This window comes from Parasteatoda tepidariorum, chromosome 2, assembly GCF_043381705.1.
Source record: "Parasteatoda tepidariorum isolate YZ-2023 chromosome 2, CAS_Ptep_4.0, whole genome shotgun sequence".
Lineage (NCBI taxonomy): Eukaryota > Metazoa > Arthropoda > Arachnida > Araneae > Theridiidae > Parasteatoda > Parasteatoda tepidariorum.
The window spans coordinates 76,238,178-76,257,736 of record NC_092205.1 but is presented as its reverse complement, the minus strand read 5'-3'; the positions used below and the strand labels follow the sequence as shown (position 1 = coordinate 76,257,736).

At 30.1% G+C, this 19,559-nt stretch overlaps 1 protein-coding gene across 4 annotated transcripts in view; it reads left to right on the top strand.

The window, feature by feature from the left end:
• LOC107451520 (membrane-associated guanylate kinase, WW and PDZ domain-containing protein 1) overlaps positions 1-4,843 on the top strand; it is a 41,143-nt gene extending 36,300 nt beyond the window's left edge. For all 4 annotated transcript variants that reach the window (XM_071177772.1, XM_071177774.1, XM_071177773.1 and 1 more), the window contains 2 exons: positions 1,266-1,404; positions 2,931-4,843. In XM_071177772.1, coding sequence (XP_071033873.1) covers positions 1,266-1,404; positions 2,931-2,935 — 144 coding nt within the window. In that variant the 3' untranslated portion in view covers positions 2,936-4,843. The remainder of the gene's footprint in view (positions 1-1,265; positions 1,405-2,930) is intronic.
• Positions 4,844-19,559: the final 14,716 nt, after the last annotated feature.

Genomic DNA, 19,559 nt, shown 5'->3' with positions numbered 1-19,559 from the left:
AAGAAAAGTGATACTCTTTATGGATAAATGCACAGCACATAGTGATCAACCTAATTTGAAAGCAGTAAACTTGCAGTTTCTCCCGCCAAACACAACAGCAAAGTTGCAGCCGATGGACCAGGGTATCATAAAGTGCTTCAAACAGTCTTATCGTAAATGGCTTGTCAGAAAAATGATTAATAAGCATTAATTAAATAATCCGACAATATTTTGAAAGTCCAAAACCGAAACTAACGGTAAGTCGAACTTCCGATATGTCGAAGTTTTTCGTCAGTCCTATCAGATTCGAGTTATCGCGAATTCACTGTATATATATATTTTTTTTAAAAAAAAGAATGAGTTAGTGGAATAGCAATGTAACAGGCATATTATATAATTAATAAAAAATACGGAAAAAGCATAATGGTACAACTTAGTGAGCATATTTAAATAAATAAAAAAAAATTTATGTGAGTTTCTGCCTTCATATAGCAGATTTTTTGTGGAAAGCAAAAATGACTGAAAATAAATAACTAAACTATTATAAATAGCTAAATTGAATAAAATAGATACATTAAGCTTCATAATTAATCTATATGAATCCAATATGCATAAAATACATCCAAATTTTTGGTAAAATCAATTTAATGGTTTGGTTTTAGAGCCTTCTTTAAAAAATGAATAATTTGATTTTTAAACCCAACTTGACCCTATATAAGAAATGCATGCAAGTTTTCATATTTAAAACTTTCTTTGAAACAAACTTACCAATAGTCCATCACTAATACCCTCTTCACGTTTAAAATAGTCTTATCTTCCAATATCAGGAGGCATAGCTCAGGAAATTTTTGCTAGTTTTTTTTAAAGAAATATTAAATAGTATATATTTTTTAATTTAAATGTACTTCCTGAAATACACATCCACCAATTTTTTTTTTACAGGGGTGAGTAAAAGTAGAAATTTTCAAAACTAATTGATTCTTATAAAAATTTCTATTAAAACTGAACAAAATACCATTTTATCTATTATTCTGTATCTGTTTAAATTATTTATATGGTCTGGTTAACAAAACTTTGATTCTAATTTATTAAAATATTAATTCATTGTTTACCTTCTACTACTAGGAAAATTATTTTCTGAATTCATGGAAATTCCAAAGTAGTTGTGTATGTGAAATATTTAAGTTCTACGAATTTATTTAGTCAATTATTTGTTTATAAATTTTTAATATTCATTTTTTCGCCCTTTTTAAAATTTTATTAATAATTTCTATGACTTTTTGCAGGTTGGTGACCAGATTATTGAAATAAATGATATTAGTACTAAAAACATGACACATGCTGAAGCAATTGAATTAATTAGAAAAGGAGGAAGTACAGTTAAACTTCTAACTAAAAGAAGTATTTTACCTCGTGGACCATTAGGTATGTAATTCTAATTAAATTCTTATTTACTTTTTTAAAAAAAATATTTAAGTTTTATGAATTTTTATCTATTTATTTTTATTTATTTATATTTTTTTCCATATTTGTACCACCTTAAATCTCACTTTTAAAATCTTATTAATTTTTCAGTAAAGGCATTGTTACTCTTTCAAGTTTGTTTTGAATCTTAATACATTTCTTTGTTTCAGTATATTTTTAATGTAAACCCTACTTAAAATAATTACAGAAATAAAACAATTTGAAACATTGTAATTAGAAATTTAAATTAAGAAAAACTTTGAAATATTGTTTATTGTCAATTTTTGTTTCTGTAGCAATTATAATCTTATTTTACAACTGTTATCATGATGTTTTTACTCTCTTAAAAATTTTAACGTCTCAAAGCATTTCTATTTTAATTTCATTTTAAATTTAAACTGGTCTTAATTGTTTAAATTCCTCTGAAAAAGTATCCTTCCGTATAATATATTTTTAGGTGCGAGATAATATTTTGGTTTTTTACTAAGTTAATTTAAAAAAAAAATTTTTTTTAGTTTGATTCCTAAATAAAAAGTGTTTTTACACAAATGCAACGAACATCTCTATGCAGCAAAGTATTTTGTGCCAAAAATAAAAAGCGGAGTATCTGAATAACTTAAGATCTATGAATGGATTTGTTATGTATTAAAATGTAATCTTAATGTTTTGGAGGACTTGCCTAAAATATGCTAATTATATTGTGCAGGTGATATTTTAAGTTACGAAATCTGTTGCAAAAATGTACTTTCGTTCTGTTTAAAGACATTTTTTCTAACAGATTTAAATTCTTGACCATCTAAATATAGAATGGGTTAGCCACAATCTGGAAAATATGCTTCTAATAGTTGAAACGGGAAAACTATTAGAAAGTTTAGATCCCTTAATGTAGATTTTACTTCTACTTTTCTGTAATTATTGAAGAAGAACAAAAAATAATTGTGCACAATTGTAAAATTTGTTTATTCAAAGATAATTAATTCTACATGAAAAATTACTTTTTACCATTATTTGATTTTTTAGTCATTTGATTTTTTTTTTATATTCATTTTTGCTTCAATGTTTACTCTTCTTCAAAACAAAATCTAATTAATTTTTTTTATAATTTTTAAAAATACTTGTGTCCTTAAGTAATATTTTTAATTTTTTTATAAATAAAAAATATCTAATACAACATTAGCTACATTCAACAAAATTTTTAAATTTTGAAACTTAAGGAGCATATAGTATCAATTTTCATCATATCTCCCATGAGAGTACCATACTGTTAATTTTTTCTTGCATTTTATTAAAAAAATCCAAAATATATAAAAGAAATATTATAATTTTCGCACTTCAATTTCTTATATTAAGAATTATAAGAATAAAATAAGTTTTCAGTAGAATATCCATTATTATCCATTGCTGGTAATATTTCTTTTTTTTTTTTTACTTCATTATTTTAGTATATATATATATATCAAATTAAAATAATTTTATTTTAATTTCAGATTAATTTACAGTGCTTGCCTCATAGTTTGTGGTGAAAATTATTGTGATAATTTGACATATTTTTGAACTTAAATTTGCAGTCATTCCATTTTAACTGTTTTCTTTATTGAAATGTTAGAACGTCCTGAAGTAGAGACTATTTTTGTAATTTTAAAAATATATACAATATTAAGCATGCATATTTTTATGTATTGTTGTAGGAATAATGCTACTAATAGTTAGTGTTCAATGGCTATTGTAACCATTATTAAATTAACCAAGGAATCTTTCATATTTAAACACAGTTTTTTGTCACAGTGTTTTGTTAAAAAAATCATCTCATTCTTTTAAATTAAATTATTATGTAAATGTAATTAACTTTTTAATTTATTCTTATTAACTTCAATTTTTATGTTATTTCCTTATTTATTATCATTTTATTTATTTTATAGTTTTGTCTAAGCTCAACCAGTGTGACATTTTACATTCCGCTGTTTACTGTGTTTATTCTTTTATTGATTTTGTTATGAGTATTATGAGAATTTTTAAATTGATAATATTGCATTTCTTTTTTATACATATTTATATAGTTTCAGAGCTAATAATAATTAGTAAATTCGACTGAAATTGCTCTAAAATAATTGCCAATGTTAAAAATGGAAAAAGTGAAATAGTTGCCAATGTTAAAATTAAAATCAAACTAAAAAATATTTAATAATACTTTAATTTGGGATGAACAACTTTTACTTAGAGATGGCTATAAGGGAGAAAAATTAATATTTTGAAAGCATAAATATATATATTTAATCAATTGATATAATATAAATATCTCCTAATGTAATTAAAATAATAAGTTTTTCTTAAAAGGTTGGATACAACATGCAGCATTATGTACACAAAGTGTTGAACTGAAATTTTGAACATTTTTTTCCCCTTTAATAAAATTAGAATGAGTTTTAAACTTTTATTACCCAAATGTGAGCAACTCAACTTGTGTCTTGAATAAACATTTTCAAACTTAGAAATAAATTAGAACAATAATATTGCATTTAAGTTATTATAACTTTCAAAAGATTCAAAAATAAAACTATAATTTACATATGCTAATTTTAATCAAGTCCTTTTGTAACACTTGTAATGCATTACCATCAATAAACTATAATATTTTAGCGAAATTTACGGTAAGAGTAATGACAATTCATGATCAGAAAATCATAATTAATTTAATGAATCTTAAAATTGGTATATTTTGTAATATAGCATCTGTGAATTTATATTCCCAGTAATACTTTACATATTGCTGGGAATTAGATTTTTCAATAGTTAATAATGTTCAGTCATTCATTTTTGAAATTGTTTCACACAGGTAAAAAGAAGCGATGTCATGTAATTAGTAATTTGTAGTTTATATCACTGAGGTGTATCAATGGGGTTTTTTGTCTTTCTATTATTTCAATTTATACTTTGTCCCTCCTCCCATTACTGTTATTATCATTGTTTTGTTTTCTAAAAACAAGTCTTTTATTTGGATGGCATTTTAATTCACATTTATTTATGCATTTTTTTATGACCAATTTAAAAACATGGTTCTGTTTTTCATTGTTCGAATTAATTTCAATTTGAATGCTCTTTTAGAAAGAAAAGTTGCAAGTATTGTCTATCTTTGCAAATTATAACTAAATTTATTCATTTTTTTTTAAAAAAATTTAAATTCCAATTTTTTATCATTCTATCATTAGTCTGTAATATCTTTTAAATTGAAAAATGTTTTTAATCTTATGTTGCTGACAAAGGCAGTCAAATTACTTGACCTGACAATAAAAAATTTCAGGGCTAAACATCTAAATGACATTCCATTTTTTTCATCATTTTTATCCAATTTATCACTGAAGTTTTCTACTAATTTCTTTTTCTTTTAAAATCGGGAAATAAACCCATAAATTTAATAATTATATTCCGAATAACAACTGTTAAATTTAAATTTTTCTATGAGAAGTACAGTTATCAATCGATAAAAACAATTTGTACAGTATTTCCTTTAAAAAAAAAAAATTTCCACTATTTTCATTGGATTATAACGAAGTGAGAAAGACTTTAACTATATGTAAACAGTCAAACCTCAATATTACATACTTAAAGGGAGCAGTATTGTACTTTTATTTACGTCACACTGGAGCTGCTCAATGGGCTATTGGCGATAATCTGGGAAACATCTCTAAGGATTATCCAGAGACAACATACATACGTCACATCCCGTTTTACAGGGAGAACACATTCACACAAGCCAGGCTATTTTGGCCTCAAAAACTTCAAAAGAGACACTAAAAATTTCGTACTATCAGAAATTTATGTATTAATCAATTATTTTTTTACAACTCATTCTAAATAATAACACTGTACTGTCATTTTTGATGTTGTATAACAATTTTTTTGTGATATCGAGGTTTGATTGTATATATTTATAGAATATCTATCTATATGCTATAAAATGCATAAGCTTAAAGCATTGAGCTTAAATTAATAAAAACTAATCTATTAATTTAATAATAATTTTGATTTTTTTTATTTCTAGCTATAATAAGTACTTAATATTTATTATTTTCATGGTTGTAAATAATATACAATTCATATTTTAATAGTATTATTGCATATTGCTCATATCTAATTTTATATACCATTTCATTGGGAATTTGTGTGATGGCCGTTGCCAAAGCAGTTGGTTAAAATACAATTGTCTTGCTTTTTTTTTGTTGTATATTATTTAAAATTGTTGAGTTATTTTATTATTGTATTCATGAATCTCTATTTATACATTTACATATTTGTTACAAAATTTATATTGAAAACCACCACTTTTATATGTATACATTTATATTTGGCTCTATTGTTTTAATGTAGCTGAGCCTTATAAGAATGTTTGTAAGTGTTTAAAATCATAGTTATATATTTTTAATTGTTATATGGAATTTCTATAGGATTTGGTGTTGTTTGTATAGTTAAATAGCGATAGTTTTTATCCATTTCACTTGTCATATTTTGTAATTAATGTTTTTAAAGATGAACATTGAGTCACATTGTATGAGAGAAAAAAAAGATTTTAATAAAAAAATTTCAAGCAATAAATTGCAATTGTTTTATTTTATATTTTGTTTGATGGTTATCTGATCTTGTATTCTCATTAAGTTTGTTGCACTAGAAATTCTTTACAAATTGAGGGTAATATACACACTCTATTATCATTCTAAATTTTAATGACATTAGTACAGTCTAACTCTGCTATAATGAACCCAGAATATAGTGAATACATGGTTGCAGTGAATATTTTTAGTGGCCCCATCCATTAGAATTGTTATATGAAATTTCTATAGGATTTCGTGTTATTGTTTGTATAGTTAAATAGTGATAGTTTTCATCCATTTCACCTGTTATAATTTGCAATAATTAAACGGTGAGTTGCATTATACGTGAGGGAAAAAAAATTACAGACTATGAATTGCAATAATTTTATTTTTATACTTTTGTTTGTTGGTTATGTTATCTTGCATTCTCATTAAGTTTGTTGCACTAGAAATTTTGTAGAATTTGAGAGTAATATACACACTCTATTATCATTCTAAATTTTGATGACATTAGTACAGTCTTAACTCTGCTGTAGGAACCCAGGATATAGTGAACACATGGTTGCAATGAATATTTTTAGTGGTCCCTTCCATTGGAATTGTTATATGGAATTTTTATAGAATTTAGTGTTGTTTGTATAGTTAAATAGCGATAGTTTTCATCCATTTCACCTGTTATATTTTGCAATAATTAAACAGTGAGTCGCATTATATGAGTGGGAAAAAAATTACAGACAATGAATTGCAATAATTTTATTTGTATATTTTGTTTGTTGGTTATGTGATCTTGCATTCTCATTAAGTTTGTTGCATTAGAAATTTTTAACAAAATGAGGGAAATATGCAAATTTTATTATCATTCTGAGCTTTAAAGGCATTAGTACAAGATATAGTGAACAGTTGAATGTAGTGAACGCTTTTAGTGGTTCCTTCTGTTGGAATTGTTATGTAGGATTTGGTATAGATTGTGTTGTTAAGTTGTAATAGTTTTTATCCATTTCACCTGTCGTATTTTTCAATTAATATGTTTAAAGATAAACATTGAGTCACATTATATAAGAAAAAAAAATTTTAATCAAAAAAATTAAAAGGTATGTTTTATTATTAGTTATTTGATCTCTCATTCTCTTTAAGTTAGTTATACTGTCAGAAATTAACAAAACTTGGATAATATGTGCACTATATTATTCTAAGTTTAAAGATAATAGTACACTCCAGAAGTAATTAGGACCTGGCGATAAATCGATGTATCGCGAAATATTGATTCAGCTCATATATCGGCAGGCCGATATAGTGACTTTCATTTTAGGCGATGTAACGGGAATCTGATTTAAACCGCCGATATAAGACGACGCTCGCGGTTTAACGATTTAACATGCGAAGATGCTTTCCATGCTTCTGCTCTCACTGCGCTGACGAAGACAATTTTGATTACATGTAGCTGCGAAGATGTTGATTACGTTTAGCTATGAAGACGATGTTCGTTTCGTGATGTTGAATGACGAAGAGCAAATTGAATCAGAATTCTCGGATTTGCGCGAGGATCAGCGTTTCTTCATGCGCCATTTTTGTTCTTGGGATTTTACGTTTCTTGAAGATTATTAAAGTGTTCTTAAATAAAGCTGTATGTTTATTTTGAAAGCAAAACGTTTTAAGGAAATTTTGACATTTAAGAGCAAAATAATGGTAAATGAGAAGCAATTACGGGCGTTGGCGAGTGGAACAGGCAAGGGGAGGTATTTCCTAGCATTAAAAAGAAGTGCGTAATCAGAAAAGAATTTAAAACATAAGGTTATGAAATGTTTTCTAAACCAAAATATAAAAAAGTTGAGGTTAGTTTGAAATTAAATGTTATTCTTTGATGGTTTTGATTATGATGTATGTAAAATGTAAGGTTTCTTATAAGTTAATTTTATTAAGAGTTCTTTAAGGCTACAAGATGCTCAAAAAATGACTTTTAACATTACGAAAATATGAGTTAATTTGCGATGCGTAATACGTGAATATGCGAGGAAGACTTGCGAAATAGTGTTTCATAAAATATGTATATAAATGTTAATTATTTATGAAAGTCGACACTAAAGACAATATGATCCTTTCGACTACGACAATACTTTTTTTTATGATATAATTTTGACGAATTGAATGAAAGAATTAGATTAATAATAACGTAAAAATTAAAGAACAAATATATTAGTAGAAGTTTTATTAGAGTCCTGAAAATCAAATACTAATTAGTTTCATAAATACTAATGTGCATGTCAGTATAAGCAGCATATTCAACATTATGATAGGAACAACATCACGATTAGAAAAATTTCTATGTATTATTTCATTGTCGCAAAATAGTTGTCTGTTACTTTCCAAACATAAATGATTTTAAACGTATAAATTGCCTTCTTAGACCTCTTTACTAAAGTGTNATGGCATGTCTTCGGATCATCCTCAGGGATGTTTCCCAGACCGTCGCCAATAGCCCATTGTGCAGCTCTAGTGCGAGGTAAATTAACAACAACAGCAGGTCAGTATAAGCAACATATTCAACATTACGATTAGAAAAAATTCTTTGTATTATTTCATTGTAGCAAAATAGTTATCTGTTACTTTCCAAACATAAATGATTTTAAACGTATAAATTGCCTTCTTAGACCTCTTTACTAAAGTGTCCCCCAATTTATTATTATTTGTGCAAATACATCGTTTTTTTCTGTGAAGAATTTCTTATACACTGGTCAAAAAAATTAGGGGGCACATGGATTTAACGGACTTACGCAAATATTTCTTCTGATAATATGGTAAAAAAGAAAGACAAATCGTATTAAGTATAAAGAAAATTTCATATGCAAATAAAAGTTCATGACGACAAAAACCACAAAAAGGATTTAAGTGCAGAAATTTTGATTTCGCAGAAGCTGCTGTCCTTCGTTATCTCAGTGGTAAAATTCAACTTTGTTTTGAGGAAAATCAATTTAAAAATGTCGCGACAACGTGATATAAAAGAATTCATGGCTATGCATATTATCGGAAGATTGGAATACGGGCAAACACAAAGAAGTGTATCGAACGCTGTTTTAGTGGCAAGGAGTGCGTCATTGCAAGACTGGAATCGATTCCGAGAAATATGGTATCTTTAGCGTCGTCCAGGAAAAGGTCATCCACGTCCACTACAGCAAATAATAACCAAAATCTCAAATTAACAGCTCGGCGGGGCAGGACATTCACGCTAATTTGCAGATAGTGTCCTTTGGCAACAGAACGAAGGTTCTTAAACCGAACAATAAGTAATAAGTTTCATGAGGGTGGCTCGTAAGCATGCAGGCCAATTCTCTTGACAGACAGACACGTTGCTGCTCGAAGAAAGTGAACTGTTGCAACATCGAAATTGATAGGAAGTTATTGGAGTCAGATGCTGTTTACGAACGAGATCCGATTCCGTTTAGAGTGTGACACCAGATGTGTTTTAATATGGTGAAAAAGGTACACTCGAAATAACCCTATATTCGTTCAGGAAGGATTGCATAACAGACCAGGTGGTTTGATCATATGGGTTGGAATCAGCATAGGTGATTATTTTATTCAGGAAGGCAATTTGACGGCTCAAAGGTATACAGATGAGATTTTGAGATCTTATGCTGCAACCATGGGCAATTTCTTTATTTTAATGCAGAGTAATGTACAGCTCGTCTTGTGGAGAGCTTTCTTGGAACTGAAATAATATAGCGTTTAGAGTGCCAGTATGTTCTGATCTTAATGCATTTGAGCCTGCTTGGTACACACTCGGACGACGCGTTGCTGCAAATCCAAGGCCTCTTGTTATACTTTCCTAGATTTGAAGATCGCACTTCGTCAAGAATGGAACAGTATTCCCCAAAGTCTCATCAATAACTTCATCGCATTCATGCAAAATAGGTGTACGGCAATCTTAGGAGTTCGAGAGGGCCACACAGCATAATAAACATCTTGTATCATTTCCGCACAGTCAGTTTTTTTTTTCTTCCCATTTACATGTTATTAAATTGTTGCCTTGAAACATCATTCCGTGTTCTTTATACCATTCAAATAATTAAAGTTCCCATGCAATTGTTTTTTGTTTCCTTTTTTCATGTATCCAGTTTTGTTAAATCTGTATTCTCCTTTTTATGCCCGTGCATGGCTGTAACGCAAAGTTTTCAAAACATTTTTACTTGCTCCCCTAATTTTTTAAGCGGTATATTTATTTTGAATTCAACAAAAAAATTTAATTTTACTTTTTATGTCTAATTAGACAAACTATAAGCGTTTGCAATTTTAACCACGTTAAAACTCATTTTTATGAAATTTACAAACAATAGCTAACTAATATTGCAAACGACTAAAGAAATTTAATTAAGTCCCGCAGTGGACTGATCGTTAAGACACGGTTCCTAGCAGATCACCGAAGTCAAGCATCACTGGCTGCGGTCAGTGTGCCACTTGGGTGGGTGACCACGGATCAGTCTGCGTAGGGACCAAGGGTGTGCGGTATTGGTCCTCGTTAAACTGTCCTACCGTAAAGTGCTCGACTTCGCGTACAAGGTCTTCGGGCTACCGAAGCGGAGGTGCCTTCCCCTCTGCAGAGGATCAAAATTATGATGGCATGTCTTCGGATCATCCTCAGGGATGTTTCCCAGACCGTCGCCAATAGCCCATTGTGCAGTTTAGTGCGATGTAAATAAACAACAACAATTTAGTTAAATTTTCTTGTCCTAATTAGAAATGAATAAAATAATAAGAAAAGTTCTTTATTTCTTGTTTGTATACGAACATTTTGTATACGGACATTTAAAAAAAAAACTATTGTTAAAAGCCATTTTAAAACGCTTTTTAGATTTAAATAAAATATATTTTAAATGCATAAATTGTTTTCTTAGACTTAAACCCATTTCCTCAGATCTGTTTCCGTTATTAATAGAGCAATATTAATTGATTTCGTTGTTAAGAATTTCATTTTTATATTTCGATACAGAAAATTATTTGGATTTTTTTTATTCTCAATTTTGTTAACAGAACAATAAAGTTCAGAACTTAGATTTTCGACACCCTTTGTTTCCTAAATTTAGCAATTTAAAATTAGTCGTATGTATCCACTACAAACATTTAAAAACCAACTATTGATGGCAGAAAGTTAAAAAATTGAAAACGTTATTAAGGTTAATGTAAAATATTTTAAATGTATAAAATATTTTCCTAAACTTGTACCCATTTCCTCAGAATTATTATTAGAGTAACAATATCTTTTTCGCCATGAAGAATTTCTTATTTATATTTCAACACAGAAAATTATTTGTAATTTCTTAATCGTATTTTAGTTTACAGAAAACAGAAATATACAGTTCATATCTTAGATTTTCGACATCCATGTTTTTTGTTTGTATACGAACATTTAAAAAAATAACTATTATTAAAAAACATTTTTAAACGCTTTTGAGATTTAAATAAAATATATTTAAAAGTCTAATTAGTTTTCTTAGACTTGAACCCATTTCCTCGATTATTATTTAAGTTACAGGAATCAGTAACAATTCATTGTGAAGAATATCTTACTTGTATTTCGTTAGGAAAAATTTTTTGTATTTTCTTATTCCATACTTCTGTTAACAGAAAAATAAAATTCGTATCTTAGATTTTCGACACCCATGTTGCTTAACCTTAGAAATTTAAAAAAAGTAGTCTTTTGCACCCATTACGGACATTTAAAAGACGACTATTGTTGGAAGCCATTTAAAAAGTTGAAAACGATTTGTTCAGCTATTGTCGAATATCCATGCAAATGATCATGGTAAAGAGGATCGTTTTCCGCTCTATGAATAATTCAAAGGCAAATGGACTATCATTACCTTTTTACAGAAAGCAATCTTCAAAAGTAGGTGGTGTTTATCCTAAGGATAATATAATACTATTCTTCAGTAAATTTCATTGGTTTCTTTTTATGTCTTTAAAATATTAAAATCTTGTTCGACCCAAATTATAGCAAGATAACATGTTTCAATGCATTAATTGCCAGTGATTTTCTCCCTTTTTTTTAAAAGGAATGTTCGAAATTAAAGCCTTGCGACAAGAGTTTTCAGAAAAATATTAAAGAGAAAACTACTACTGGAATTACATCACGAATATCACAATGTAATACTTTTGGCTTTATGGTTGCGTATTCCATTATTTTTAAGGCCCTATTAAAATACTTGCATCTGTTTAAAATTCATTCGATTAACCATTGTCGGATATTATTTTCTATGTCTTTGGTATCATCATGTTTTCTTCTTTTTCTTGGTATTTAAATTCATTTTTTGACGTCATAAATTTATGTGGTTTATTATTGTATTTTCTTGTAAGACTTAATAGCTAGTTCATTTTGTTGTAAAAAGAAAATTTATGGAACTTAGTTGAATAACTTTAAATTTTGCTTAAACTAAAGAATTTTTAATTTTTCTGAAACTAAGGTTAATTAATAGTTAAAAAAGCATTTATTCTTTTAATTTTAAGAGTATATATTTTATTATTTTAATGCCATTTTAAAATGCTTGCGTATGTTTAAATTTAATTCGATTAATTATTTTCAGACATAATTTACCCTGTATTTGATATCACTTCGTAAATTTTTCTTCTGTCTTTTTTTCTTCTTTTAGTTCACATAAGTTCATGGAAGAATTAATAACGAGTTTTATAACGAAAAGATTATTAAGCTATTAAAAGTTATTCTGTTTAGTAAATTCGAATTTTGCTTTAACTTGCTTTTCATAAATCAATTAAAACCCTAGAATTTTTAAAACTTAACTATAACTAAAGTTATTTTTTTATTGCATATATAATGATTTTTGATTAAATGGTTACTAAATCTAATTTCATAAAAGAATGCATTAATGTTTTTGACTTTTTGGATGCGTATTCCATTATTTTAAAGCTTTATTTAATTATTTGCATCTGTCCCAACTTCATTCAATCGATTATTTTCCGACATTATTTGTCGTGTATTTAATATCAATTTAGCTTTTTCTTTTTCTTAGTATTTTTATTCATGTTTTGACGTTATAAATTAATGTGATGCATTATACTCTATGCTCTTGTAAAACTTAATAGCTTGTTCGTTTTTAAAAGAAAATTTAATGAATTTAGAAGAATCCATAATTTCAAGTTTTGCCTCTAAAGCAATATTTAAAATGCATTAATGCATTTGACTTTATGATTATGTATTTTAGTATTTTTTATGTCAGATTAAAATATTTGCGTCTGTTTAAAATTTAATCAATGAATCATTTACGGACATTCTTAACCGTGTACCGTCGATTATTTACTTTGGTTCTTCCGGGTCCAACGCAAATAAAAACTTTATTTTTGTACTTAACAAACAAAACAAGAAATGCGGAAATTTATGGGATTAAAAATAGTTTGTATTCCTCTTGAAGATATTTTAATAGTTGGTAATTAGAAACTTTGTTACTGGCAACCACGGAGTTTTTGTAAACTATTGTTCAATCTCCTTACACGGACTTTTCAAAGGCCGGGATAGCCTGGTCGGTAGGGCGCTGAACCCATGTCCGAGAGTTCGTGGGTTCGTACCCCGCCGGCCGAAGACTTCCCGTATAGTAAAGTGCACGCTAAATCTGTCGAGTCGCAAAAGTCCTCCATGCTCCCATAACAAATAAAAACCTCTGGGGGTACTGGATTGGAGATCGATCGTTCTCTGATTTAGGTCGAAATTACGATCTGTGGATGAATGAATGGATGTATGAATGGGTCCGCCCTATAAACGGGTGCAGCGTATGGTGTGGCAGAAGTCGAATTCTTGGCCATAGATGGAGCCACTGAAAAATAAGACACGCACATTCTTCTTTGAATTTGCTCGGTTTCACCATAGCAGGCTTGCCCGTGTAGCAAATGGCATTAGAACCAACCAACCAACACGAACTTTTCAGGGCTCTCTCATTTATTTAGTTATTATTTATTTTTAAATACAACATACATTTGCAGGCTTTGCCGGAACTGAATTAAAGTTAATTTTAACAAAATTGCTTTAAAAAATTGTTTTTGATGAAGTAAATCTTGTACAAAAATCCCTGCTAATACACTCTTAATATTTAACGTGAAAAAATTTAAAAAAAAATGTTTCTAATCTGAAGCTGAGAAACATTATGTTACATATGCATTACGTGATTCAAACTTCATTTGCTTCAGAAATATACAAATTGAAAATAGCAATCGACATGTTTCAAGCACTCAAAAACAGGCGCCCATTTTCAGGACTTGCCAGACGTGAATGAGAAGAAGCAAAAGTTATTTGAAATATAAAACGTAAATTTTGCCTAAGAAAAATTGAAAAATGAGGGTTGAATTTGAGACTTGCTTCACACCCCTATTTTTCAATTTTTGGGGCATTTGTGCTTTTTTTTATTATTTAAAATTACTTTTCTTTCTTCTCATTCACGTCTGGCAAGCCTTGAAAATGAGCACTTGTTTTTGAGCGCTTGAAACATGTCGACTGTGATTTCCAATTTGTATATTTATGAAGCGAATAAGTTTTCAATCAAATAATACTTATTCAATTTCATTTGATTACTTATTTAATATTACATACGTATCTGANACCAACCAACACGGACTTTTCAGGGCTCTCTCATTTATTTAGTTATTATTTATTTATAAATACAACATACATTTGCAGGCTTTGCCGGAACTGAATTAAAGTTAATTTTAACAAAATTGCTTTAAAAAATTGTTTTTGATGAAGTAAATCTTGTACAAAAATCCCTGCTAATACACCCTTAATATTTGACGTGAAAAAATTAAAAAAAATGTTTTTAATCGGAGGCTGAGAGACATTATGTTACATATGCAATACTTGATTAAAAACTTCATTTGCTTCAAAAATATACAAATTGAAAATGACAATCGACATGTTTCAAGCACTCAAAAACAGGCTCCCATTTTCAGGACTTGCCAGACGTGAATGAGAAGAAACAAAAGTTATTTGAAATATAAAAATTAAAGTTGCCTGAGAAAAATTAAAAAATGAGGGTTAGAAAATGCGTTTCCACGAGCTGGAAATGCGTTTTATTCTGATTTGCGCATCTCCACCTCTCCTGTTTTTTTTTCGTTTTTTTTCTTCTTCTTTACATCATTTTTCTTTCTCTGCTACGTCCCGCAGTGATCGTTAAGACACGGTTCCCAGCAGATCACCGAAGTCAAGCATCACTGGCCACGGTCAGTGTGCGGGTGGGTGACCACTTGGATCAGTTTGCGTAGGGACCGAGGGTGTGCGGTATTGGTCCTCGTTAAACTGTGCTACCGTAAAGTGCTCGATTTCGCGCAGGTCGTCGGGCTACCGAAGCGGGGGTGCCATCCCCTCCGCAGAGGATCAAAATTGTGATGGCATGTCTTCGGATCATCCTCCGGGATGTTTCCCAGACCGTCGCCATTAGCCCATTGCGCAGCTCTAGTGCGACGAAAATTAACAATCTTTCTCGGCTACTGTGGTTTTTCTAGATTTGAGATTTGCTTCACCCCAATTTTTGGGCATTTTTGCGTTTCTTATTATTTAAAATCCCTTTTGTTTCTTCTCATTCACGTCTGGCAAGTCTTGAAAATGAGCACTTGTTTTTGAGCGCTTGAAACATGTCGACTGTGATTTCCAATTTGTATATTTATGAAGCGAATAAGTTTTCAATCAAATAATACTTATTCAATTTCATTTGATTACTTATTTAATATTACATACGTATCTGAAACTAAATGCTAATAGCATTTCTGGAAGTAAAATGTATGTAGATGTCCTTTAATACTCAAGTATAACAGAATCATTTGAAAGAGAAATGGAGTCCGTCTACAAGCAGAATGTAACGCAACTATATACTTTTATGTATTAAATAAATTTAAAGAAAAATAAATGACTTTTGAATTTATTTCATCTTTTTTTCTTTTTGTATAAATGCACAGCTTTCAAAAAGGGGTGGAAATATCCTTGAGATATTTCCGAACAAATAATGATGCCCAAGGAATTTATGAGTTCGAAGCAAAATACTGTATCGTTATTTCAAAAGGCATAAAATCCTAAGGTTTTTATCATTTTTCTTTTGCCTTCAGACCATGTCATATATGTCAGAAGTATTATGAGATGTGAAATATGCTCATAAGTCAGTGTGATACATGGGGTGGTATTTATCTTAGGTGAAACTTTGAAAAGTACAAGAAAGAAATAATGTAAGTGTGAAAATGATTTTCCTTGCAACTTTACACATAAATGTGTCACATGAGTGGGCTGGAATGTTGTATTTTTCTTTTTTATAATGTAATATTTATAAATCATTTTTAAGCCCTTTTCTCTTACCGTTTGAATTCTAGAAAAAGCAGAAATCCACCTTTATAAAATATTTGTTTTTGAGGTTGTTTTGTGGTTGACTGGTGTAAAAAATACACCCAAGGTAGAAAATGTGATTGAGTTTTTCACCAAATAAATAAACCTCATGAATGATCCTCAACTTAAACCTCATTTACATCTCATAAAATCTATTTCATACATAACTCAGTATTACTTTTAGTTGAATTATTTGTACTTCAAAATTGCTTATTCGCTTGAAATGTTGAAAAAATAACCTGTACACCTCAAAAACAACCTCCCTAAGCTGTCGGTTCTGAGGCAGCTTTCTATCAACCTCTAAACAACCTCAAGCGAGAATAAAACAACTTCGTACACCTTGATTACAGATTGATTATAGGTTATGATGGTTGATTTTTTAAGGTTGTTTTCGAAGTAAACTTCAAATAAACTTCAAATCAATCTTAACACCTCAGAAAGCAAACTGTACCTGGATCTCTGACTTTCAAACTGCAAGTTTTCACACAAAATTTGTCCCGCAGTGGAGCGATCATAAGGACACGGCTCCCACTAGCGCAACCGAAGTCAAGCATCACTGGCTACGGTTCATGTGCTAGTGGGGGACCACTTTGATCAGCCTGCAAGGGGACCAAAGGTGTGTAGAATCGGTTCTCGAAACTGTTAAACTGTTCTAAACGCGCGCATGTCGGGCTACCAAAGCGGGGAACTATCTCCTCTGCAGAGGATCAAATTTGTGATGCTATGTCTTCGGATCATCCTCAGGGATGTATCTCAGAATGTCGCCAATAGCCCATTTTGCAGCTTTATAGTGCGACGTAAATGAAGTACCTACCTATCATCCAGAAAAAGAATCAAATTTTATTGCTACTAATTTTATAAGGTTGTGGGCAGGTGTTTGGTGGCGCAGTTGGTTAAAGCGTTACCCACAAAGATGGGGTAATGAGTTCGATCCTGAAAGCCGACAAAACAACCGGTTTGTACACGGTGAATTTGCCGTGACTGAAAATCCACTCGTTGGTTGCGGTGTGGAAGTTTGGAAAGAGGGTTATTAGTTTGGGCGTTGTCTACATTGTCTGACCAGGGTCGAAATTGCTTGGCAATCCTACTATGGCCGTTAAGAGATAGAGCCCTAAAAATAGGACTATATGCTTGGCAATGGTTGGATGATGTATGACCATTAAAGATGCCCAATAAAGATAATATGGAATTTCAACAAATTGTGTATTCTTACCGTTTCAGTGTAATACGTAAAGCTAAGCATTTTATTTGAATTAAAAAATCACATTTCATATTTTAATCGAATTTTAGGTGAGGTAGTTAGGTACTTTATTTACGTCGCACTAGAACTGCACAATGGGCTATTGGCGACGGTCTGGGGAACATCCCTGAGGATGATCCGAAGACCTGTCATCGCAATTTTGATCCTCTGCAGGGGGTATGACTCCCCTGCTTTGGTAGCCTGATGATCTGCATGCGAAGTCGAGCACTTTACGGCAGAACAGTTTAACGAGGACCAATACCGTGCACACTCGGTCCATACGCAGGCTGATCAATGTGGTCACCCACCCGCTTACTGACCGCAGCCAGTGATGCTTGGCTTAGATGTTCTACTGGGAACCGTGTCTTTAATGTGACCGCGGGACCAATTTCAGGTGAAAACTTGCAGTTTGAGCGTCAGAGATCCAGGTGCAGTTTACTTTTTAGAATATCTCTTTTCTCCAATGCCCACCTGTGTTGACATTTTACTTTCTAGAATATCTGGCTTGATTGATTTGATAAAAGAAAAGCCTATTTGCCTCAGGCCTCTTATGGCTGTACAAAAAAAACTTAGATATCATACAAAAATTAAAACTCATAAGCAATTAATCACTTTTGAACTTACAGCAAAATTAATTTTTTGCAAGAAAATTTGAGTCACGTTTAGAGTCTCAGTTGTTAACGTTTGCGAAGAAAGGAGAAAAAAGAAGCCGAAGACAAATCTCAAATATTCTCATGGGATTACAACTTTATCTTAAAAAGTATCAGGATGCAAAGTAAGCTGTATTTACCAATAACTTGCCTGTGTTATTCTACTCACTTCCATGTAATAGTTGCTCGACGAGACACCTTCTATAGTTAATGAACTTTCTTTGGAAGAAGAGCGAGATCTGGAAAGTGGTGGTTGCATTTACCATTCCTTTTACGCCTTCATTTATAACTTTCGAAATAACAGCGTTGATTCACTTCGTCGCAAAGAATTTAGAGTTTGGAGAGAAGAAAAGCAATTTGTCTTTTGAAGCGAAGCAACTTTGTTGATTTATAATGATTTTGGAAGAGCGCGTTTTGGTTGAAAGTGTTTCCAGAATCGTTAATGTGGAGAACTGTTTACGATTTCGACGGAATTGTCGTAAAAGGTTTAGATCACGTTTTGAGTCAACATTGTTTTACTTACAAGTCCTTCTGGTGAAGTCTCTAAAACTCTAAAATAACGGCAAAGTCTTATGTTGAATAGAGAAATTGAAAAGGTTTCTGTCTCGAAGATCATTCGAAAGTGAGTAAGGATTTTTTTTTTTATAAATTTACTTTCATTTATTCATTTTCCTTGACTATTTTATTCATTTTCCTTGACTATTTTATTCATTTCGTTGATTTACTAGTCAACTTTGTTTAACTTACGAATCCACCGAATGAAGTGTCTAAATTTTTTAAAAAGTTACAATGTTTTATGTTGTATTAGGTACAAAAATCAAAATTGTTTATGTTGCTAAGATCATTGAAACATTCGAATGTGGTTAGAGAATTTTGTTGTATATTTACTTTTCTTTGTTTCATTTATTGCGTTGTTTTACTAGTCAACCATAAAATACTAACGAATTAGTGAAGTGTCTGAAGTTCTAAAAAGTTTTGTTTTGCATTAAAAAGAACATTTTAAGTTCGGAACATTCAAGTAGAATATGGATAATGGGTTTTAAAAATTGATTTATACCTTTTTCTTTACTAACTTTATTTATTACTTTGTTGCTCTAGTCTTGTTCATTTCATGTGGAAACTATTTAACTGAAATATTTGAAGCTCTAAAATTGTTACAAAAGGGTTATACTGAAAATAGTACTTTGCATCGTTTATGTTGCAATCTTTGAAATACTAGAATGGTATAGGGATTATTTCATATATTTACTTTTATTTTTCTTTACTATTTAATTCAC